This window comes from Trichosurus vulpecula, chromosome 4 (assembly GCF_011100635.1).
Source record: "Trichosurus vulpecula isolate mTriVul1 chromosome 4, mTriVul1.pri, whole genome shotgun sequence".
Taxonomy (NCBI): Eukaryota; Metazoa; Chordata; class Mammalia; order Diprotodontia; family Phalangeridae; genus Trichosurus; species Trichosurus vulpecula.
In genome coordinates this window covers 431714773-431738044 of record NC_050576.1, presented here as the reverse complement: position 1 = coordinate 431738044, position 23272 = coordinate 431714773, and the positions used below count along the sequence as shown (strand labels likewise).

Genomic DNA, 23272 nt, shown 5'->3' with positions numbered 1-23272 from the left:
GGAAAGGAAGGAAGGAAGGAAGGAAGGAAGGAAGGAAGGAAGGAAGGAAGGAAGGAAGGAAGGAAGGAAGGAAGGAAGGAAGGAAGGAAGGCCCTTTTTTTGGGGGACAAGCTGGAATTCTTTAAAGGAACTCTGCAATTTCCCAAAGGCAATGTAGCCTGTTCTCCTGATCAGCTCTGGGTCTGGGTCATTATACTTTTGCAGTATCTCCCCAAGAGGTGTGTGTCTATATTTATATATATGTATATAAATATATGATATGTAAATATATATCATGTCCCAAAAGTCTTAATGCAGTTCTAAGCTTTAATAACTTTAGAATTAAAAACACTTCAAACTTAGAAAAAAAACAAGTAAAATCTTAACTGTTTACTTTTTAAAATTTTTAACAATAAATCTATCATTTTAAGCTTTTTTAAATTTATTTTTAGTTTTCAGCATTTGAGTTCCACATTTTCTCCCCATCTTTCCCCTCCCCTCACCCCAGTTAAGTGTGTAAATTGCTATAGGCTCAATGAAACATTTTAATCTTAACAAAGGGGCATGCTCTGCCGTTATTGATTGCATGTGCAATACCTTCTGGATGACACTTTCTCAGGCCAGTGAATCAGAAGAGGTCCTCTTGCTTGGCCACCTCAGTCACCTAACCTATCTCCATTAGAATCTTTCTCATGAAGCCATGGCAAAACTATTCTATGTGCATCCAAACCTCCATCTTTGGAGGATCTTAAAGCTGGGATTACAAAGCCAATCCTTTCAGTCCCTAAACAGCAGCTAGTGAAAATGTTTATGGACAAGAGACAAGAAATATAGACAAGAAAATGTTTATTGACAAGAGCAAGATACATCACAAGACAGGGGCCAGGTTGAATTTTAATAAGAAACAAAGTGATATTTTAAAATTTTAAGTAACCTTTCAAATGGGTTTTTTGGGGGAGTTTGTAGCATTTCTATTTCTGAAGTTATTAAAAGCTTAAAACTGTACTAAGACTTTGGGGATACCCCTACGCATACACACACACACACACACACACACACACACACGGACCCCCTACAACTACATATTATAGTCTAGGCAACAGGGATTCTTCATCCACTTTGCTTTTCATGTGTGGATAGTTAGGATGAACTCTTTTGCATGATAACAGGTATATAAATGAGACTCTGTAATGTTCTGGGGCTGGATGCAACCAGCATAATGTGAACCTCAAATGAGAGTAGTAGGAGGTGCTCACCATCTAAGATAGAGGATCTTAAAGTTTTTGTTGACAGATCTCTTCTCAGAATAGTGGTTTTAATGCATAACATAAAATATACAGAATTATAAAGGAAACCAAAAGTTAGTGAAAATTATTTTTTTTGTCATCCAAGTTTACAGGACCTGGAAATCCCCACCTTAAAACCTTTGATGTAGAAGGAGTCTTTCTGTGTCCTGGAGTCCACATGGGATCTACTCCCGTTATTAATAATCAGAGAGTCATCAAAGTTATGTCTATTGTTATAATTTTCATTGATTCACATGACTTAAAAAGTGTATCTCTTCATTAATCAAAACATACAAACCACGTGACAGCCAAACGATCATCAGGACTCCCCATTTCCAGACTTGGGACAAGAGAGGTGGTACAGTTACCCTGGGTCTGGGCAGTTACTCATTTAGGCCACTAGATGGCACTCAGATTCAGTAACCTCTTGTAGCAAACAACCAACCAAGCCTCATGGAGGGACCATGAGGAGCAGGATGCTCTGCCCCCCTCCCACTTCCCCCGTACTACATGTCTAACCTTGGGCAAGTCACCCACTTCTCTGTGCCTCGATTTCATTTGTAAAATAAAATGGCAGTCTTAGATGACTTCCGGGGTTCCTTCCGGCTCTAAAATCAGCAAAAATGCCCATCCTGAAGGAACCCCTCAATTTGGACGTGGGTAGATGTATCCTAGGACCCAAACTTCTGCAGATTTCTTGGGCTGGGGCACTGTTGGGCTTTTCTTCTATCTAGACTAATACGTTACCTTGACAAAGTGAATAGATCAACGAACTTATAGCCAGGAACACCTGGATTCAAATCCTGCCTCAAATGCTGACTAGCTGTGTGACTCTGAGCAAGCCACTTTAACGTAACTAAGCCTCAGTTTTCCCATCTGCAGGATGAGTGGATGAGACTCAATGGCCTCTCAAGTCCCTTCTAGCTCTGAATCTCTGAACACATTATATCACGTACTCCAGCCTTACTCTCCTCTGTCTGTTGAGATCCTCTCCAATCTCCTTCCCCTAAAACAAAAGAACAAGTGTAGAGCCAAAGCATGGCAGTCTGTATTCACGGGCCTCCAGTGGGGAGAACCTGACGCTTCTCCCCTCATAGCACCGGCTCTTCTCTCACTGGAATGTGGCCAGAATGGAAGAAGTCAACGCACTATGGAGCAAGGCTTTCTAGTGCCTTTTGAATGCACCCAGGTTCAGGCTCCTCACCACCTGAGCAGCAGACCAGCACCAGTTACCAGTTACCAAATGTGCTCCAAAGCTCTACATGACTCCCATCACATGAGGGTCATCACAACTCTCCCATAAGCAGGAGACCCAGCCTCTTCTACATAGCGAACAGCATCAGCAGCATTCTGTAGGCACACCTAAGGATGGGCTTCACAGCCAGTGCATTCCACTAGCACCCAAACTGGTCCCGAAAAAGCCACCACCTTTCCTCAGTCACTCAATTCCTCTTTTAATAGGCCATGTAATTTAGAACTAGTTATGAAAAATGAGGAGATATGGAGCAATCTTATGACAGAATGCTGGACATCTCAAAACCTAATTTCTTTGAATTAATTGTGATTAAAGTTGAATCATTAAAGGTTTAATCATTAAACCTGTGAACAGAGATGGTGTGTTAATTAATATTCACACTTAGTTGGCAAGTGCTTCCCTCTCCCCCACCCCCACTCCCATCAATCCATCAGTATTTAGATATCATCCTCATTCCTCACCTCAGGCTTGAGAGCCTAACAAACTGGAGTCTATCTTACTTAGAAGGACAACTCTCATCTGACTTTCAGAATTTGAGCCCTTAATCTCCGCCCTTGGCAATGCACCATGGTCTCTCACATTAACCCTTCTTCAGGTTTCCCATGGCTAAACTCTCAGGCACCAAGCAGCGGAATATGGCAGAAGAGTTCTAGATGGCCCCTGAGGTCCTTTCCAGCACTTAGATACCATCATTTTGTGACACTGCCCCCCCAAAAAAAAGTGTTTGTGGAATTAATTTGTCCTCCCTCTGAACTGAATGTTAGCAGCGATGAGCATTCTGCACCTGCTCACGCCCAATGGACCTCAGCACATCCCTTTTAAGAGACTACTGGCTCTAGCACACAAAGAGGAAAAATGCCTCCCAATCTTGCTTCTTTATTATTTTATTCATTATTTCATGACACTAAAATTCTGCTACAAAAAACAAATCAGTTGAGTTTGTTCAACAACACTATTGGGTAGAGTCCTTTGCCATTGCCTGGCATGCTCATGAAGAAGCTCAACAGTCAAGGAACGTCATCCTATTTCCCTTCACAGGGGGATTGTGGGACAAGTCAGTGGTGACTGCGCTAAGGTCCTAGCATAATGAAGATGTTAGCGAAGCAATTCCCTAGGGCCTCTTAAGGGTTTCTCCCAGCTTGAACCTTCAACTGTTTGTATGTTACATTGAGGGAGCTGGACAGGGCAGCACTGTGGAGTCTGGAGACGTGATGAGACCGACATTGCAAAAGCATCATTGTCATCATCATCTACAGTAGAGTGAGGTGTTCTGTAAGAGGCTTTGTTGTTATTCAGTCCTTCTGGTTGTGTCAGACTCTTCATAACCCCATTTGGGGTTTTCTCCGCAAAGATATGGGGCAGTTCATCATTTCCTTCTCCGGATCATTTTTACAGATGAGGAAACTGAGGCAAACAGGGTTAACTGACTAGCTCAGGGTGACGCAGCTAGTAAGTGTCTGAGGCCAGATTTGAACTCAGGAAGATGAGTGTTCCTTACTCTAGCTCCAGCACTCTATGCACTATGGCGCCATCTAGCTGTCCCAAGAGGGCTTTACTGTACCACCATTTCCCAATTATACAATGAAGGACACTCGGTGCAGAAAAGGTGAAAACACTAGGTGAGGGACACACTGGAAGCCATCAGTGGCAGGCAACATAATCTGGGTCGTCTTATTCCCAGTCCAGTGGGCTCATCCACTTTGCCTCTGCTACCCAGCTTTGGGAAAATCTTTGTTAGCCTACAGAAATGACCATACAGAGGGAAAAGAGATAGGAAAAATCCATGAAATATTTGTCTTCATCTCCAGTAAATGCTGCTATAGGAAGATGTGGGCCATATTGGGAAAGACATCAACTCTGAATGCATTAGACAAGACACATGTCCCAGAAGACCACAGGTGATCACCCCTCCAGCAGTAACTGAGACAAAAACCCACATTGCCAGAGGGGATTCACCTGCTCGAGTATGGATTCCTCCAAGGTCCTCTCCAACTCTGAGATCATGCAACTGTGAAACGCTGGAATAAGGGCCCTGGAGCATGATTCTATGCCTCAGTTTACTTGTGTCTCCAAGCAGGGAAAACCACAACCCATGTTCACAACAGACAAGCCAAGCTAAAACAACAGAGTAGGTACTCCATCAGGAGGATTAGCTTGGCCTTCCGAATGAGAAAATCCACATCGACATGATCCTGCCCAGTTTCCTTTGGCATCTCTATTAATCTGACGCAAATCACATACTAAGAGCTAAGGTTGTCGCCCTGAGTGTTTAAGGTGGTAAGGTAGAAACAGTGCTAGAACTGGAGTCAGGAAGGAAGATCTGAGTTCAAACCCTGCCACAGACACTTAACTAGCTCTGTGACCCCAGACAAGTCTCTTGACCTCTATCAGCCTGTTTGCTCATTTGTAAGATGGGACTAAAAGAAGCACCTACCTCATAGGGTTACCATGAGGATCAAAGAAAATGATAGGCAAAGCACATTGGAATCCTTAAAGCATAAGACAAATCCAATGAAAGCCAATGGCAAGCTGTGATTACCACCCACCCTGTCCTTGTCACCCAAGCCTGGCCTCTTCTGACCTCCACAAAAACCTTTCCCAAGACAGGAAATCATGCCCCCAGAGGAAGGAGCTAAATGTATTTCCATCAGCTGAATGGGCTCAGGGTAAAATGACTGAAATAAATACCCAACTCTTGGCATCCTTGTCCCAAACACACAATCGGTATACAGGAATAGGAAAGGATGCTTGTCTGCTGATATTTGCTACCCAGGGCTGAAGGCAGGTAGGGTTTTTGTAATTCTATGTAAGGCTGATGTAGAGCATCTCTTCCTACAGAATCAAGGCACTGAACTTTGCACCTTTAAGAGAGCACTGAGGACAGCCAACACATGTTTTCACTGTTTTAATCAGAGGTGGCCACCCCCAACCATTCCTGCCTCTGATTAAGGAATGGGAAAAAAGAGGACAAATTCACATTGCCCACTAGGACTACCAGGCTAAATCGTATGGCAAACACTGCCATCACACCTATACTTTGACTCACCTGAACATTATGCGCAGAAGATTCAAGACAGAAGGGCCTGGGAAGCAATCATTGTATGAGTCAGAACTCTGAGGCCCATAGAGGTTAAAGGGAATTTCCCAAATCACACAAGAGCCTAGATGTGAACTCCAAACCCAGGGTTCTTTCCACATAACACACCAACAAATAGGGGCACCATGGCCCCAACCTGGAAAAGAAGCCACCCCAGAGCAGGAGCCAGTAGAAAGGGTCGCCAGCCCTCTGGCCTCCACACCCAGCACAATCAGCACAATGAGGCTGTGTCTGAAGTCCTTCTTGGCTCTTCATTACAATCATTGATTATAACAGAGAAGGAATACTGACTGGGAGGGTCCACATGAGTCTGAATAGCAGTAAGCAGCAAGGGAGGGCAGCATTAGCAAGAACTCGATGGCAGGGTCTTGTAAGGGTTCAGGATTCCCTTGGGATCCAGCATGCCTTTGATCTGCCGCATGAGAAGGACCGCTTCACGGGGCTTGCTGTAGCCAATGAAATCTTTCTTCTTGAACCCCAGTCCATGTTCCGCACTTATACTCCCATGGTGCCGGGCGGTCCACTCATACACATAAGGCTCGATGGCCTTCAGGAGGGAAGAGCTGAATGACTTGGCCGTTACATTTAAATGCAGATTGCCATCTCCTGAAGGAACAGAACATAATCATATCAGAGACTGTGCATCCATTGTGCTAAGGAGAGTGCGACGCAGCATCATGGAAAACAGAGAGGATATTGGTAGCAACAGACTGGCCCTTGGTTAAGCATTAGTCAGGTACAGCTTAGGCAGGTTCTTTTAGCAATGCCTTTGAAAAAATTCAGCACAGGCTGCCCCCAAAAGCTCACGATGGCCAAGATTCTACTGAGAGCCCACAGGCAGGGTCTCAGATCTTTCGTACAGCTTCTTTAAAAGAAAATGAGGCAAAAACAACCCTCAGACACAAGAACCCAACAGCTGCCTTATTAGCTCTGGATAAATGGCCTCAACACAAGAGCAGGGATCACTTTCTGCTTGTTTAAGGCCTGACTGGCCCATGGGACTCACACCCAATTTAGCCTGGGAAAAGGACACTAGGCAGAGAGCTAAGCACATATTCTAGCCCCAGGGTGCTGTGGGACCCTGCCTAGTCACTGAGGTCTTTGGGCCTCAGTTTGGGGGGGGGTCTTCTATAGAATGGGGATAATTGACACATCTATTTGATTGGATAATTTAAGAATCAAATTAATCACTCAGATCTAAGTAGTGGTGCTTTGGGAACGTTAGAAACCCAAAGCACATAATGGTCCTTCAATTTTTTTTTCTTTTAAGCTCATTCACCAAGTGCTGTTATGGGCACACAGGTCCACCAGCCCCTGCCTGAGCCTAGACCAGCACCTTGTTGGGAAAACCTATCTTATCAAATTAGTTTTGGGAAGGCTGGTCTGGGCCTGGGGGGAGGAAGCCACAGACCCATCAACCTCCTTCCAGCAACATGCCCATACAGAAACATACCTCTGGTCACCCCCAACATGCTGCCCTACTGGGAGTGGGCTTGGAAAATCCCAGAAGGACTCCAATATTCCCATACAGTGTGGGGGACCCAGGGTCTAGCCTGCCCCCCACCACCCAGGCCCAAAGGATAGCCCAGGGCCTGGATCTGGGAAGAGGGTGCAAACTACTCAGCCGGCTGCCCCTCATCTCCAAGATGAAAAGGCTATTGGGATGAGGAAATGGGGCTTCAGTAGCACCCCTTCTCTCCCAGGTACAATCTTCCCCCTGACAATTCTCTTCCACCACCACTATCCCATGCATGCACATGGCCCTATATGTACACACATATATACACACATACACATATACACAGACATACACATACACATACACACATACATACATGGCCCATTTTCATTACCACAGTATGGCAGTAAGGATCCTGCACTTGGAGTCAAGTGAGTAAGATTCTGCCAACTCTGCCATGTGTGTAACCATGAGCCAGTCCCTCAACCTCCAAGGCCTGTAAAAGGAGGCTGATAAGGCTCAAAGGTCCTCCTGACCTAGATCAATAAGCACATAATGAGTTTGGCCTTCCTAGTCATCAGATGTTTCAGGTCCCAGGTCCCAGGCTTGGCAGAATCTCAGACCTTTGCAAACACTGAGTATTTGGTTGTTAGTCAGCAGGAGCCAGAGCGCCTACAGCCCACACATGCCCAGTGGCAATGGAAATGATGGCATGTACCTCCTGGCAGGAGGCATGAGCCAAGCCGCCTGCAGGGAAAGAGAGGGGCACTCCAAAGTCCCTGGCCTGGAAGCTGCCTGTCACACTCTCTCACTGGTTGTACAAGGGGTCTGCTGGCCAGCTCTGCCTGGGCCTTGGGAAAGTCACCTGTCCAGTAATAGGCATGCACTGCACCCAGCTCCAGTCCCTCCTGGAGCTCTCCTCCCGGCCCCAGAGGGAGGGATATATTCAGCCCGATAGAGGCAACCTGGCTGCCCCCACTCCACTGACAACTGGGCCCCACACCATGGCTCTGTCCACATTCCTGACTGCAAGTCACTTGAAGAGGCTCATGTAGCCACCCACTTCTCCTGCTGGGCCCTGGTGCAAATTGTTAAGAGGAGCTGGAAGCTGCAAAGTGAGCAGCCCGTTTAGAAGGGGGAGACTCATCCCTGATATGTGACCACTCAATTACTAACGGGGACTGTGGGCAGTGCTATTCTCAAAATGGACCTGGGTACGAGAAGCATTCCATCTGATCCAGACAGGGGAATGTGATTCCATCTGGACACGGCAGTCCAGTTTCGGTGCATCCTTCTGGAGTGAGGTCAGGCAGCTGTGTGCTTCTGCCCTTGGCTCCTCACGGATCCAAGTTCCAGCATGAGCTCCCATCATCCAGGACCAGGAAGGCCAAAGCAGAACAGGAAGTCATCTCATCTGCTCCTGGGACCCCAACCAGCAAGTTGCACGGGCCTGGGATGCCTCCGGCATGTCTGCACTCCAGCATCGCTGGCACGGGGTTCTCATCATCCCCAATGACCATGCCCTGTCTACCCTTCTCTGGCTGAAGAGTGGTGTCCTTGGTCCTGACTACTCTCTGCTCTCCATCACCGTACTATCCACCCCAAGAAGCAGGCCCATCCTCTCAGGGACCTTCCTCTTGTCCTCAAAGTAACAAAAAGAGGTCTTTAGCAAGCAGTCCTCCTTAGCATTCCCGTAGCCCCAGCTTCTCCTGGGCTCTCAGGCTGTTGACGTCGTTATTCCAGGGCAGCCCCACTCAGGACACACAGCCTCCATTCCCAGCCTTTGTCTCCACCTTCAGTAGGCAGCTTTCTTCCATCTACTTCATTTTTTCCACATTGGAATAACTGGCATTTGGAGCATCAGCATTTCATCCTGGAAGCATAAGCCACTCACCCTCACTCTTTGCTCTGAACTTTCTGATGCTCCTTCTAGCCTCTTTCTCTCTCGTCAGCTAAAATGGCAGGGCTATTGCCTCCCACAGCACCCATTAGCTCTCCATTAGCTCTCCTACTGGTAAGAACCAGGTCCTCAGTATCAGTATCTCTGCCTCTGGAAGAATGAAATCATCCTCAAGGCAATCCGAGATTTTACCAGCTCTTCTCACTTCCACAAAGAGCACCCAGGAGATATCCCAATAGGTGAAGTCTTGATCACTACGAAGTCATGCCTTCATGCCAGTTTTACCAACGGCTTTTGGACTTCCTCCCTTTTTCTTCCTTCTGGCCTGGCCTGGCCAGGTGCTCTATAATCTACGCCCACCACCATGTTACTTCCATTTCTCCTCCTGCTCCATTCTCCTTCACCCAAGTGCTATCCACCCTGATTTTCCCCTCTGGTTTATGGGTCACATCAAATGTGTACATTTGTGCCTTTTCTCTACCTTCTGTTGTCAGAATCCAGTCACAAGCATGTACCACCAAGGCTCAGTGATGGCTAGAAAGCCAAATTTGCCTCCACAATCTTTAGTTCATTTTACTTATTAACCATACCGTGCATATAATAAGAGTTTATTGGCTCCATTTGACTGCTCCTCCTCCCAAACAGTCTCCTGTACATCACTGGACCTCTTCATAACTATTTTCCTATCTGCATCACATCTGTTACCTGCAGGAGGTGGCTTACAGGTTGTCTTTCTACCAGACCTGTGATTTCATCAGCTTAGGAATGCCTCTGAGTAAAGCTGATTGGCAGCTGCTTTATAATTTATAGTCAGAGAGTTGCCTAGGGCACTGAAAAGTTAAGTGACTTGCCCAGGGTCACACAGCCAATACCTGTCATGGGCAGGACTCAAACCCAGGTCTTCCTGATTTTGAGGCCAGCTTTCCATCCATTATAACATGCTGTCTTGCTGCCATGTTAGCTATCAATGCTATGCAGATAACTCCTTAAACTCTGTATCCAGCCCTAATTTATCTCCTGAACTCTGGTCTCAAATTTCCTACTGTTTGCTGGACACCAACACTGGAACTCCTACATTATCTTAAACAGAATATCTCCAAAATAGAATTCATTACCTTCCCTCTCTCCAACCTGCCCCTCCTCCCCTATTTCTGTTGGGGGCATTACCCTCCTTGTATTCACCCACATGGGAAACCTCTGAGTCATCCCAGCTCCCTCATAGCCTACCTCAGTCACTCCATTCCCCTCCCTCCATATCCACTCAGTGGCCCCAGTCTTATTAATTCTGCTCCCCAACATCTCATACCTCTGTTAACCCGCTCTTGATTTGAAACCCCCACTCTCCTTCGGGTCCTCAGCCTCTTATCTCTTGTGTCCCTGTGACCCTTGTAACAGGCTCCAAACTGGTCTCCCAGTGCTGGGGCCAAAACCTTCTCCAAACCATCCTCCACACAGCTGTCCAAATAATCTTCCTAAGCTATAGGTCTGACCACCCCCTTGGCTCAAAGCTCTTCTGTGTCTCCCTATTTCATTGGAATAAATAGGAAATCCTCTGTTTGGTTTGTAAAGCCCTTCACAATCAGGGTCCCACCTCCCTTTCCAGACTTAGAGCATACCTCTTCACTAAACCTACTATGTTCTGGCTAAAGTGTAATCCCAGTTGTTCCTTGCAGGTGGTATCCCAGGCCCCCTTCTCTGTATCTTTTCCCAAGCTGCTCACCATGCCTGACGTGCATTTCTTTCTCACTTCTATTTCTCCACATTTTTAGCTTAGCCACCACATCCTCCGCAAACGCTTCCTTAATCTCCTCGGTTACTGGTGCACTATCCAGCCTCAAAATTGTGGTAATTGAGGCTGCATTCCCTATGGAAAAGCTTCCTGAGAGGAGGAACTGCCTTGTGTTTGCATCTTCAACAAGCAACTCTAGAGCTTTGCACATGGTGGGCACTTAATAAGTGAATCCTGTGAAAAGCAATCCCTTCGATTTGGATGGGGAAGGAGGCTGACATGGAGGAGGCAGAGAGCTGGCAGCTGGCTCTGTGGAGTCAGAAGGATGTGCCTCTCCTAGAGAGTGGTTGGATGACCCTGGACAAGCCATGTGACTTCTCAATGCCCTTTGCCACTCTCTAAGTGGCAGAGCAAGGCCAAGCTTCCTCGGTAAGGAGAGTTTCCAAAGGCCAAGTATCCTGAACTAATGACATCAGAGATCTGGTTCCTCCCAAAAAAAGTTTTTAAACAAAACAACTGTATAGGACAATTGTTCCAAACAATACAAAACAAAGTCTATAAAGCACTTTGGCAATTCTCTCATTCTGAAAAGACAGGCTCTTGGCCAGCCTTGTCAAAGCCCATTTTGCACATGTCAGCACAGAAGAAGGCCATGAAGTGAACAGGTGACAAAGGCAGGAAGTGGAACCTAACTAAGTCTCCCAGTTCTTGAGGCAATGCGCGGACCACTGAGATATGCTTCCCTCCCACCACCAAGGGAAACAGGCATTCCCAGGGGGCCGCTCACCTAGGTGTCCATAACCCACCACGCTCTTGGCACTCTGGCCCAGGCGGCTCCGAATGTCAAGGACGATATCATACAGCTTCTCTACAGGGAGAGAGATGTCATATTTGTATACGTAGCCATCGCAGCTTAGGGCCTCTGTGATTCTCTCCCTCAGGGACCACAGCATCTAAGAGGCAGAAGGTCAAGGGAAATCAAAACAGATATTTAGAGGAGCTTCAGTGAAAAATAACTGCACGCTGCATTCAATACCTTATTGGATCCTCCCAACAGCCTTCTAAGGCATGAGCTATTATTGTCCCAATTTTACAGATGAGAAAATTGAGACTGAAACAGGTTAAGTGACTTGTCCAGGGTCACACAGGTATTTAGAGTAAAGTTGCTATTTTTCCAAATTAACACATGATAGTAAATCCCAGAAGTCACTGCACTCACTGGGACTCTTTACTTTAGAAAGACCAGGATGGGGTATGCCAGCAGTACCACACTCAGGCTATGTTCCTAAAGAGTTCTGTGGAAATCAAATTTTTAATACTGACTCTCATTTTAAATATGCTGCAGAAATTGACTATTCAAAGGTACCCTGACTTACATACTTGTATGAAGCAAAGAAACCTTCCTAGAATGAAAAATTAGCCCCAATGTCTTTGTGAAAAAGGGAAGTCAAGTCTGGCAAGTGAATGGTGATTTATTAGTATGGGCAGGATTTTTAAAATTCTGATTCCCACCAAGAAAAGACAAGTGATATAAAGTAAAGTTCATCCTTGGGGAAAAAAATCCACCTCCAAAATCAAGAAAAGACAATAATTTACAGGCTAGCGAAAGAGGGTGGTGAAACCTATTATTCTCTATTACAGTGTTTAAGAGAATACAAATATTAAGCACCAAGCGAGGACATGCAGCACAGTGGTTAATTAGCCTCTGTGTTTAAAAAAAAAGAAAGCCCTGAGTTCAACATGGACCTCTGCCACCCCTTGGCCATGTGACCCTGGTATTAAGGAATAGAATTACCTTTATTTTTGTGTTATCCGTGGCTACAGTGCCATCTGTTACCAAACCAGAGCTCATGACCTGCTCCAGAAAGTTATTCAATTTTTCCTCATCATGCCCAGCGTCAGAGCCCGAAGTTTCAATTAAAACATAGAAGGGATTTTCTGGAACCAAACAAGAACAGAAACTGAATGAGCTATGAGAGGTATAAATCCAACTAGTAATTTAAAGTCAATTCCTGAAAAGCTCGGAATTGGCACCGCTCGACTTTTCTGCTTTCTACATCATCCCTCCCACAGCTCCTCTACAGAAAACCTTAGCCATAATTCAATCAAATTCCAATACTTATAGACTAGACTACCCACTAGGTGTGCCCTGTCCCAGTGCCTCACTATGGCATGACCTCCTTGGTGGCCTGACCAATGCCAGCTCGGGCACATCCTGCCATCTTTCTTCTGAAGATGTTGCTCTTCAGTTAGGTTCAGGGAGGCCAGTACCCAAAGCTTGGCCATCAGATGATAACTGGTTTGGCCAAAGCAACTCAAGAAATCATCTACTAAAGTTCAAAGGGACAGTCACTGCATCGGGGAATAAGACTAAACTCTGAGAACCTGCTGGAGATCAGTCACAATGATGGGGTATAGGCCCAAGCTGAGACCTTTGCCCCCCGCCCCCAAAGGATTTGGCTCCCATTTGTCTACAGGCCCTCAAAAACCCCACCTTGAATTCTCCTTGAATCTCCCCACTTGATCTGGCGTTCGTCTGAAACTATACGCCTTTTGTTATCACAATGCCCAATTCTCTGTTACCCTTACCCTAGCCTAGCCCTCCAGAGTCTGTGATCTCCACATCACCTTTGGCTGCTTCCCAGCCTTAATCCCATCTTGGTTCCTGGCCTCCAAACTCTAGTCATCCCAGACTACCGGCCATTCCCATCAAGATCCTCCCTAGACCCCTCTTTCAGTCACCCCAGACTACTTGGCCACGCCTAGATCCCTCCCACAGCCTTTCTGTATATAAGATCCATCTTGTTTTCATGAAAGAGTTCAGATTCAATCTGGCCTGCTCACATTAATGTTACAAATGCTCAGATTCCTAAGAGTCTGACCAATAGAATGGATTTTTAAGAAACTCTGTCTTCCGTTCATCTTCATTTGCATCTCTTGCCCCAGGTACATGTGCCAACCTCTGTACTCTCAGAAATGCGCCTAACCCTTAACCTTTACACGTTTCTCTCTGACTTCCTCTTGGCCTGTCTGTTGGCTTCTCCATCTATGGACAACTCTACTTCTGATCTTGCACCTCATATGTCAAAATCACTTTTCCCCTTCTCCCTTGCAAGTCTGATAGTTCTTTCATCTTCCATCTTAGGAATTCACTTCTTCCAGAATGCAGAGTCTTTATAAGTAGCACGGAGGGCCAAGGGAAGAAGGGAAGGGGGAAATGGATCACACTGCTCCAAGCCAACCTTCATCTATCCATTACCACTCTCCGGGTCTAGTCCTGAATCGACCTAAATCGACTGTCACCCAGGGTGTGCCTCACCCACGAGGACAGCCAGAGACCCGGCCACCTAGCTGCCTCGCTGAAGCCGACACACACTACCCCCCTGGCCTGCCCCTGATCTAAGAGTTTAGTAACCCATTTGAAGAAGGAAATGAAGCCAGTCGAGTGTGACTTAGCCTTCACAGACTATCGGCTCCAAGTGATCACTTCCTTCCTTCCTTCCTAAGAGAGTCTTGGGTTGAAGAGATTTGTTTTCCTGTCTTACTCATATGCTATTAGGCCCTACATTCTTTAAAGACAGGAACCACACTCTACCTCACCTACCGGTATCATCTACACAGCTGGTGCCCAACACGTATCTGTTGAATTATATTGAGTATCAACACCTCTGCCACAGATTCAAACCAAAGCAGGGCCCAAATTCTGCGCTATTTTCAGAGAGGCAATGTGACAACATGGAAAGAAAGCAGGCTTAGGAGTCAGAAAGCTGAGGTTCCAGCCCCAGATGTGTTGGGGAAGTAGCTGACAAGCCACTTACTCTCTCTGAGTCTATAAAATGGGGACGTTGGCCTAAATGATGCCTTAAAATCTCCAACTCTCACCGAGCACGATGTAATGACTGGCTCCAAAGTTAGAAAGGCAGCCAGGAAGGCTTTCTGATGGTGGCTTTCAATTTAATGAGACCCAAGATACTGCCAGGGGCATCACCAAAGGTCATCCCAATGCAAACTTTTCCATGTCCTATTTTTCTATTTCTGACATCTTTCCAAGTCAGCCGCTGAAAACAACTCCACTTCGCCTGTACTTTTTTCCTCCACATTAAAATGTTAAGGGACAGAACTAATATTTAACACCCAACCACATAAAACACATTTCCTAAAAACAGGAGCGATTTGATTTCATAGCACAAGAATACAAGATTGGTACCTTTGATGGGGCTGGACAGTCGGAGGTGTTTCTCTACCAGCTGCATGCATTTGTCATCCATGAATTCATAGGCAGACAAGATTTCCCCCAGCATTCCCTTGCAGGTACTGAAGGTTTTCAGAACTTCAGCAAAGCCTGGACAACCTTTCCACAAAAGGTCAAAGCATTAGAAATGGCCTCATTGATCACCATCTGAAAGGCATCACTGGTTAAAAACAGGAGAACGGATCCTCACCCCAAGCAACGTCCTACCATGCTCCCTTCTAGAGGCCTACAATGTGATATCATTCCAGTGGAAAAGGGGCTCATAGCCCAAAGAGAAACTTATAAGAAATAACACAGGTAATAAGATGGGTAGGACCTACCCCCAAACCTATGGCCTGACAGTGTCATCTTTGAACATGAAAAATAACAAACTTATGCCAAGGACAAAGACGACTTTGGGGTTCTTTCAAACGCTGAAACTAGTTCTTGTAACAATGGGCCCTTTTACACTTAGAGTTCACCTCTATTAGGATTCTGAGTAGTGAACAATATGGGGGGATAATGAGTGGATTCTATTAGAGACGGAAGTTGGGTTTTTAAAGGGAGCTGGCATCCAGAAGGCATTTAACAGATGTTAAATGAAGGAACGTATCCTCCTTGCAATTACAGATTGAAGTTGAGGGGGCTTTTTCTAATTCAAAGGGAGCTGGCACAGAGAAGGCTGCCTGACTGAATGAATGAATATATCCTGGTTCTAACGCTACACCAGCTCCTTTAGGGCCTAAGATGCAGCTGCACCATTAGTTCTGACAGCACAGATAAAGGTCAGACGGTGACATGCAAGGTGAAGTGATCCCACTTGGGATGGCGCTTTGTGCTTCCCAGTCCTTCCTGTTCAGATTCAGCTCCCCATAGTCAAAGTAAGTCAGAGGAACAAGGCATGAGTCCCTGGTGACCGAATGGTTTCACGTTCAACTCAAACCTGTCCCTGCCCCCCAAGCTTCCACTGGACTTTGCCTCTAATGGTCAGGGTGAGACACTCTGCTGGTCCTACCTAGGAATGCCAAGTTCACAGCCTTAGGTTTCCGAGGACACAGAATGGAAACAGCAGTGATGACGCCCAGGGTTCCCTCTGAGCCAATAAAAAGCTGCTTGAGGTCATAGCCAGTGTTGTCCTTCCTCAGGGAAGTTAAGCAGTCCAGAACAAGGCCGTCAGCTAGCACCTGGCAGGAGAAAGGAGAAAGCACGGATTTGAAATAGCACACCAACATTTTGAGGAAGCCACCAGGGCTGATGAATGCTCTGAAAATAAGTGGATAAGCATATTTATATCTCCTAGTCAGCCATCAGCAGATGGCAAAGGAATAACAATTTTGCTCTTGAAGCTTTGAGATTTGGCAAATGGTAGTGAAGACACAGTTTGCATGAGGACAGCCAGCTGGGACATGTACATACATACATACACACACACACACACATGCATACATGCTTACACGCATACATGCACATAACACACAAAAGGCTATGCCCAATCAAGAGCCTCTGTCACGTTTCAAACAGGATCAAACCATAGTGACATCAATATTTAAGTGACATGTGCTTTTTATAGCCTTGGGTAGGATGCTGGCTGTCCTCAGGAAGATATAAATATAGATATAGATATATTTTATTTCAATGGAACTTCAAGGAGAGGTACCAGAAGCTCAAGGGACTCAATAGGAAGCTTCTTGTTACTTGTTGATGGTCAACTTTGTGGTAAAAAAAAATCACACATAACCTTTGGATTGACCCCTGTATGATGATGTCCCCCACAAACGCTCATCGTTCATCACTGACGACAGTGCAGTTCGAGGTCTCCATCAGGGAAGGCCGTCCATGCAAACGTCAGAGGCCCAGGGTACCAAAGGGCTGCCGCCTCCTAAGCCCACAAGCCCACAGTCAGCTCCTTTCACTCCTGCCCAGCTCCTTTTTTCACTTAGGCTGCTTTATCGTCTTACTAATACTCATTGTTTTCTCCTGAAATAACCTATTCAGGCCCATTTTACTCATGTGCAGTGGAATACACAAAGGATCTGTGATTTTTATCAACACAAGGAATTCTTTGAGATTCCTCCATAACCATGATAAAAGCAAGCATTTATAAGTACTTTAAGGTTTGGAAAGTGATGAACACGTATGCTTGTACGTGTGTATATGTGTGCATACATGTATGCGTGTGTGTAGCCAGTCCTCAACATTCACACATTTAACTGTGATGACATGAATCATTCATGTGATTTTACTAGTAACCTCGTTTTCACTTTTGTGTTGGCAATCATGCACATTCATGGCTGTGAACAGTAGAGAAAAAGCTGAGAGGCTGAATACACGTGTGTACATATGTGGAGTACCTGGTGTCCTCCTGGGTGCTTGGCTTGTCTGGTTCACCCTACCTTGTGCATTCATTGCATATTTCTGTTTGCCTTTAAAATTCAATTATGCCTTCAAAGTCAGTGATTTGGCTTAGTGAGAACATAAAGGTGTTGGATAGATATGGTGCCAGAATGTCCACAGCCTCTGTCAGTCACAAGTTTGGTGTTAACAAATCAAAGATTTATTATGTGCTACAGTGCCCTCACACCACCATCTGACACAATGAAAGGGAATATTTGGGTTAAAAATGTTTTGATTTTTTTTTTGAGACAAGAATTTTATTTTCTTTTTTACCCTTTGAACACTTACTTGAGAATACCATGAGAAGAGGGGGTGTCTCCTTGTAATGTCAATTAAGTTGGGACTTTCTTACTGTTTTAAAATGATTAATTAAGTGTCTTTGAGTCTTACTAGGTGCTAAGCCCCAGGCCCAAACCCCAATTAGGTGCTAAACCTATGTGGGTGTGAAGCTTCCAGGGTCCTAAGGGGAGGTGCTAACTCCAGAGCCAATCATAGCAGCCTAAGTTCTGGTCATTCAGATGAGTTTGATGATGTCTGAAATGGTATAAGAAGAAAAGACAGAGCTATTTGCTCAGGGCTCTCACTCCTGGTGGCATGCTGATGCCGAGACTCCAGGCAGCTGTAGCTAAGAGCCCTCTAGCTCGTAATCTGGATGTTGGGACTTTGTTAGACTCTGGTAACTATGTATTGGGATTTGAATCAGACAAGGTCTGTCTGTCAATGTTTGTAATTTGTTTGCATTTTGCTCTGAAGTTCAGGGTGCTGGTTTTTTCCCCTGAACTAAGTGAATGGTAATTGTATGCTGAATTAAAGTAAGTTTGTTAACCCCTTAACATTGCTTTCCTTAGTAAAGCAGATCAAAAGAACCTGGGCTTTGGCAGAGTTCTTGTTGTTGGACTTGTGTTGGTCTTTCACCCCCACAACAGCTGCTAGCCAGATTGTTGAAACACTCCTGTGGCAAATTTTCCATATCAAGAGGGAAAAGGAAGACATTCTCAATTGCTGACAAGAGGGGAAAGCCTTGGTAGGTAGCATTTAAGGGCAAATGAGGAGAATTGTTAGCCAGCCCTTTCATTAAAAAAATAATAGATCTTTCAGGATATATTCTAGCTGCAGACTCAACAGCACATGAAACTAAGGGAGAAAGCTCCAGCCAATCAGTGGTTTCCAGGAATACAATACTTTTGCAATGTTTCAAAATGTTCTCAGGTCTCATCGTGGTTTTGTATGCAGGTGTGCAGGAAAAGAAACATCTGGGTTTCAGGGTCATTTCATACAGTAATCCACAAGCGAACAGCAAAAAGACTGAAAGAGAGATCCAGAACTCCTTCAGCATTGTTTTTTCTTCATAGACCTTTTTCTTTTCATGCTTCTCTTGATTCTTGTGTTTGAAAGTCAAATTTTCTATTCAGCTCTGATCTTTTCACTGAGAAAGCTTGAAAGTCCTCTATTTTATTGAAAGTCTATATTGTGCCTTGGAGTATGATACTCAGTTTTAATGGGTAGGTGATTCTTGGTTTTAATCCTAGCTCCACTGACCTCCGGAATATCATATTGCAAAGCCTTCAATCCCTTAATGTAGAAGCTGCTAGATCTTGTATTATCCTGATTGTGTTTCCACAATACTCAAATTGTTTCTTTCTGGCTGCTTGAAGTATTTTCTCCTTGATCTGGGAGCTCTGGAATTTGGCAACAATGTTCCTAGGAGTCTTCTTTTTGGGATCTTTTTCAGGAGGCGATCAGTGGATTCTTTTAATTTCTATTTCACCCTCTGGCTCTGGAATATCAGGGCAGTTCTCCTTGATAATTTCTTGAAAGATGATATGTAGGCTCTTTTTTTATCATGGCTTTCATGTAGTCCAACAATTTTTAAATTATCTGTCCTGAATCTGTTCTCCAGGTCAGTGGTTTTTCCAATGAGGCATTTCCCACTGTCTTCCATTTTTTCATTCCTTTGGTTCTGTTTTATAATATCTTGATTTCTCATAAAGTCACTAGCTTCCACTTGCTCCAGTCTAATTTTTAAGGTAGTATTTTCTTCAGTGGTCTTTTGGACCTCCTTTTCCATTTGGCTAATTCTGCCTTTCAAGATATTCTTCTCCTCGTGGGCTTTTTGGAGCTCTTTTGCCATTTGAGTTAGTCTATTTTTTAAGGTGTTATTTTCTTCAGTATTTTTTGGGTCTCCTTTAGCAAGTCATTGACTTGTTTTTCATGGTTTTCTCACATCACTCTCATTTCTCTTCCCAATTTTTCCTCTACTTCTCTAACTTGCTTTTCCAAATCCTTTTTGAGCTCTTCCATGGCCTATGACCAGTTCATGTTTTTCTGGGAGGCTTTTGATGTAGGCTCTTTGACTTTCTTGACTTCTTCTGGCTGTATGTTTTGCTCTTCTTTGTCACCAAAGAAAGATTCCAAAGTCTGAGTCTGAATCTGAGTCTGTTTTCTCTGCCTGGCCATGTTCCCAGCCAACTACTTGACCCTTGAGTTTTTCATCAGGTTATGACTGCTTGTAGAGTAGCGAGTACTTTGTCCCAAGCTTGAGGGGCTGCGCTGTTGTTTTCAGAGCTTTTTCTACACAGCAAGCTCTGCCACACCAGTGCTCCTCCTCCTCCAAGAACCGCCAACCCAGACCACAACTCAGATCTGAGCCCGCACTGCACGGCCGCTGAAATCCGCCACTTAATTTCTCCCACCAGGTGGGCCTGGGGCAAGAAGCAATTGCAGCTGTAGTTCTGTAGCTATACCACCTCCGCTGCCCCCTGGGGCTGTGGCCCAACCAAGAACTTCTTTCACTCTGTCCCCACAACTTTTTCCACTAACCTTCTCTGTTATCTTTGGTGTTTGTGGGTTGAGAAGTCTGATAACTGCCACAGCTCACTGATTCAGGGCACTAGGGCCTATTCCACCCGGCTCCCAATCTGGTTGGTCTGGGTGCAGCCCACGCTGGGCTCTGCTCCATCCACTCCCAGCACATTGCAATAGACCTTACCCAGTGACCATCCAGGCTCTCCTGGGTTGGAGCCCTGCTTCCCTCTGCTATTTTGTGGGTTCTGCAGTTCTAGAATTTGTTCCGAGCCATTTTTTACAGGTTTTTGGAGGGTCCTGGGGGAGAACTTTAGTCACGTCCCTGCTTTCTAGCCACCATCTTGGCTCCGCCCCCAAAAAATGTTTTACTTTTAAGAATTTTATTTGTGCAGTAATTATGGTACTGTAGATTTCATGCAAAAAAGTAAATATTGTGTAAAATCAATTTTTATTGAGATTTTTAGCACAAAAATTCAGAAAAGTATTTTTGTTTGTTTTTTAAATAATATTATTTCCCGAAGTCTCTAGAGAAAGATTATAGTTTTTGGTAGTAGCAGGAACCTCACCTCTATTTCCCATAGGTTCAATGTATCAACATTCATATTTTTTAACTTTTGCACCATTTTCTAGGAACACTGCTCCTGGAAAAGACTGACCATATATATGCGCGTGCATATACATATATACATAGAGTGCATGTGTATGTGTGCATATAAAATCTCATTGGACCCTCACAGCAACCCTGGGAGGTAGGCACTATTATTATCTCCAATTTACACATGAGGAAACTGATGTAAATAGAGGTTCAGTGACTTGCCCAGGGTCAAACAGCTAGTATGTGTCTGAGGCATCATTGGAACTCAGGTCTTCCTGATTCCAGGCACAGCACCCTGTGCACTATAGCACCCCTCACTGCCACCAAGCAGTACTGACTCAGTTGCTGGGTCCCAAGGAGTTGCCTGAGGTTCAGAAAGGTTCAGAGCCGTACCCAGCATCACCAGCTAAGAAATGTTAGAGGCAGGATTTGAACCCAGATCTTCTTATCTCCAGCATCATCCCCCTACCCACTCGGCTACACTGCTTCAGTGAGTCAGTGGAACACCCTACTAATGCTGATCTAAGGGAAAGGTTGATAGGAATTTATAACACTTTTACTTTACTGTTGCTTTAGGAGTCCTGGTTGCGCTCAGAACATAGCTACATCCACATACCAATGATCCACTTAATTATAGGGCTCGGCACTATTTCCAAAGCCAGAGAGAAGCAGGGGCACCCAATTAGTAAATGAAGGGAACATGGAAAGAGAGCTGAGGAAACAAACAAAATGGCCCCATCTCATGGGACTTCCCAGTGGAAATGGCAAGATGACAGGGAACCCACTCAGAATCTGAAGCCCAGCACATTTGTAAAGATCCGCTCTACAGTGCCAGTCATTCACTGGCTTGAAAGTTCAAAGACAAGATCCGGGCTAGGGGATAAGTGTTGTCACCACATCACATCCGTGGCTGCCCGGCCCCTCCACCTTGTCACACCATCTCCGCCCTTAGACAGCCAAGCCGACGTCATTAGAAACCAGCATCGGGACATCCCCGAGAAATAAAATGAATGAGACAAACTTTGTAATCACAGCAGCTCATCTGCCTCTCACTCTATGAAGGTTGGGAAAGCACTTCACAAACATCTTCTTTGATCCTCACAAGTACTCCATGAGGGAGGTTCTATTATTGGTCGCATTTTAATAGCTGAGGAAACAGACAAGGCCCACAGTTTGGGGTCATTGCCCAGGATCACACAGTTGGTATCTGAGATAGGGTTCGAAGTCAGTGTGACTTCAGGGTCAATGCTCTATTCACTATACCATGCTGAAACATTCTACAAGCTACTGAATAGCAAACACACACACACACACACACACACTCTATGCGGATTGCAAAAATAGTCATAGATTCTTCCACATAAAGCCCCAAATAACATCCCTTAATAGAGATCATAAGAATGAGGTAAATAGGGGCAGCTAGGTGGCGCAGTGAGTAGAGCACCGGCTCTGGAGTCAGGAGGACCTGAGTTCAAATCCAGCCTCAGACACTTGACACACTTACTAGCTGTGTGACCTTGGGCAAGTCACTTAACTCCAATTGCCCTGCTTACGCCCCTCCAAAAAAAAAAGAATTAGAAGAATGAGGTAAACAGCAATGGCTTGTGGTTTTTTTTTTAAATAATCATGAAAAGATTAAAATGCTACATTCACAAGTAGCAAGAATAGAATGGTCTAGAACAGACTGAAAACAACAGTGCTCTAGAGTTTGCTCAAGGCTTGGATCTCTCACCGCTTCTAGTCCAAGAACCGTCCCACGCAGAGAACCGTATCTCAGCAGTCTGAGACCACCTGCGTTGGTGGCCACATTCCCACCAATGTGACAGCTGCCCTTCGCTCCCAAATCAATGGGCATGATGAAATCTCGTTCCTCTACATACTGGTTCAGTTCTTCAAGGATGCACCCGGCCTGGCAAACCAGAATTCCTGAAAACACCAGATTCAAGTTATTGTCACCTTTGGCAAAAGATGAGAGATTACTAACTATGGCAGTCATACCTCCCAAGCCACATCTGTTTCTTAGGGACAATCCTGGCTTGAGTGAAGGAGAAAGAAGCCTTCATCCTTCACCTCAGGAATTGGAAATGCCTTTGCTAGTAACGACTAAGCAATTGGTTCTCATGCAGTAAGAGAGAAGGAGAAAGGAAGAAGAAAAGGTGTTGAAAAACAAGAAAGGAGTAGATGATAAAGGACTGGGGCAGGGGGTAGGGAGCTGGGGGGGAATGACAAATACACAAATGGAAAGGCTAGAACTATTTGTGTCGCCTGAAGCCAACAAATATGAAAATACCGTGAGGCCGTGTCATCCAAGTAGTTGGCAAACACAAAAAAAGTTGGATAAACAGTTTAAATGAATTTCACTGATTTCCAAAGCTTCTTTGTCTTCTATATATATACATATAGATAGATAGATATAAATTGAGTAATTTTCCTGGTGAGTCATGAAGGAAATCAAATTTTTCTCATTGTTTTGTGTGTATGAGGAGTTTTGGTCAATAACTACAAAATGTTTTCCCAAATTAACCAAATTTTCCTTGAACCC

The 23272-nt window shown here is 45.0% G+C and overlaps 1 protein-coding gene across 1 annotated transcript in view; it reads right to left on the bottom strand.

Moving 5' to 3' along the window:
* Positions 1-3388: 3388 nt before the first annotated feature.
* D2HGDH (D-2-hydroxyglutarate dehydrogenase) overlaps positions 3389-23272 on the bottom strand; it is a 29024-nt gene continuing 9140 nt past the window's right edge. Inside the window, exons 5-10 of the mRNA XM_036755960.1 lie at positions 22463-22656; positions 15952-16120; positions 14913-15056; positions 12501-12643; positions 11493-11658; positions 3389-6223 (exon numbers count right to left, since the gene is read on the bottom strand). Coding sequence (XP_036611855.1) covers positions 5961-6223; positions 11493-11658; positions 12501-12643; positions 14913-15056; positions 15952-16120; positions 22463-22656 — 1079 coding nt within the window. The 3' untranslated portion in view covers positions 3389-5960. The remainder of the gene's footprint in view (positions 6224-11492; positions 11659-12500; positions 12644-14912; positions 15057-15951; positions 16121-22462; positions 22657-23272) is intronic.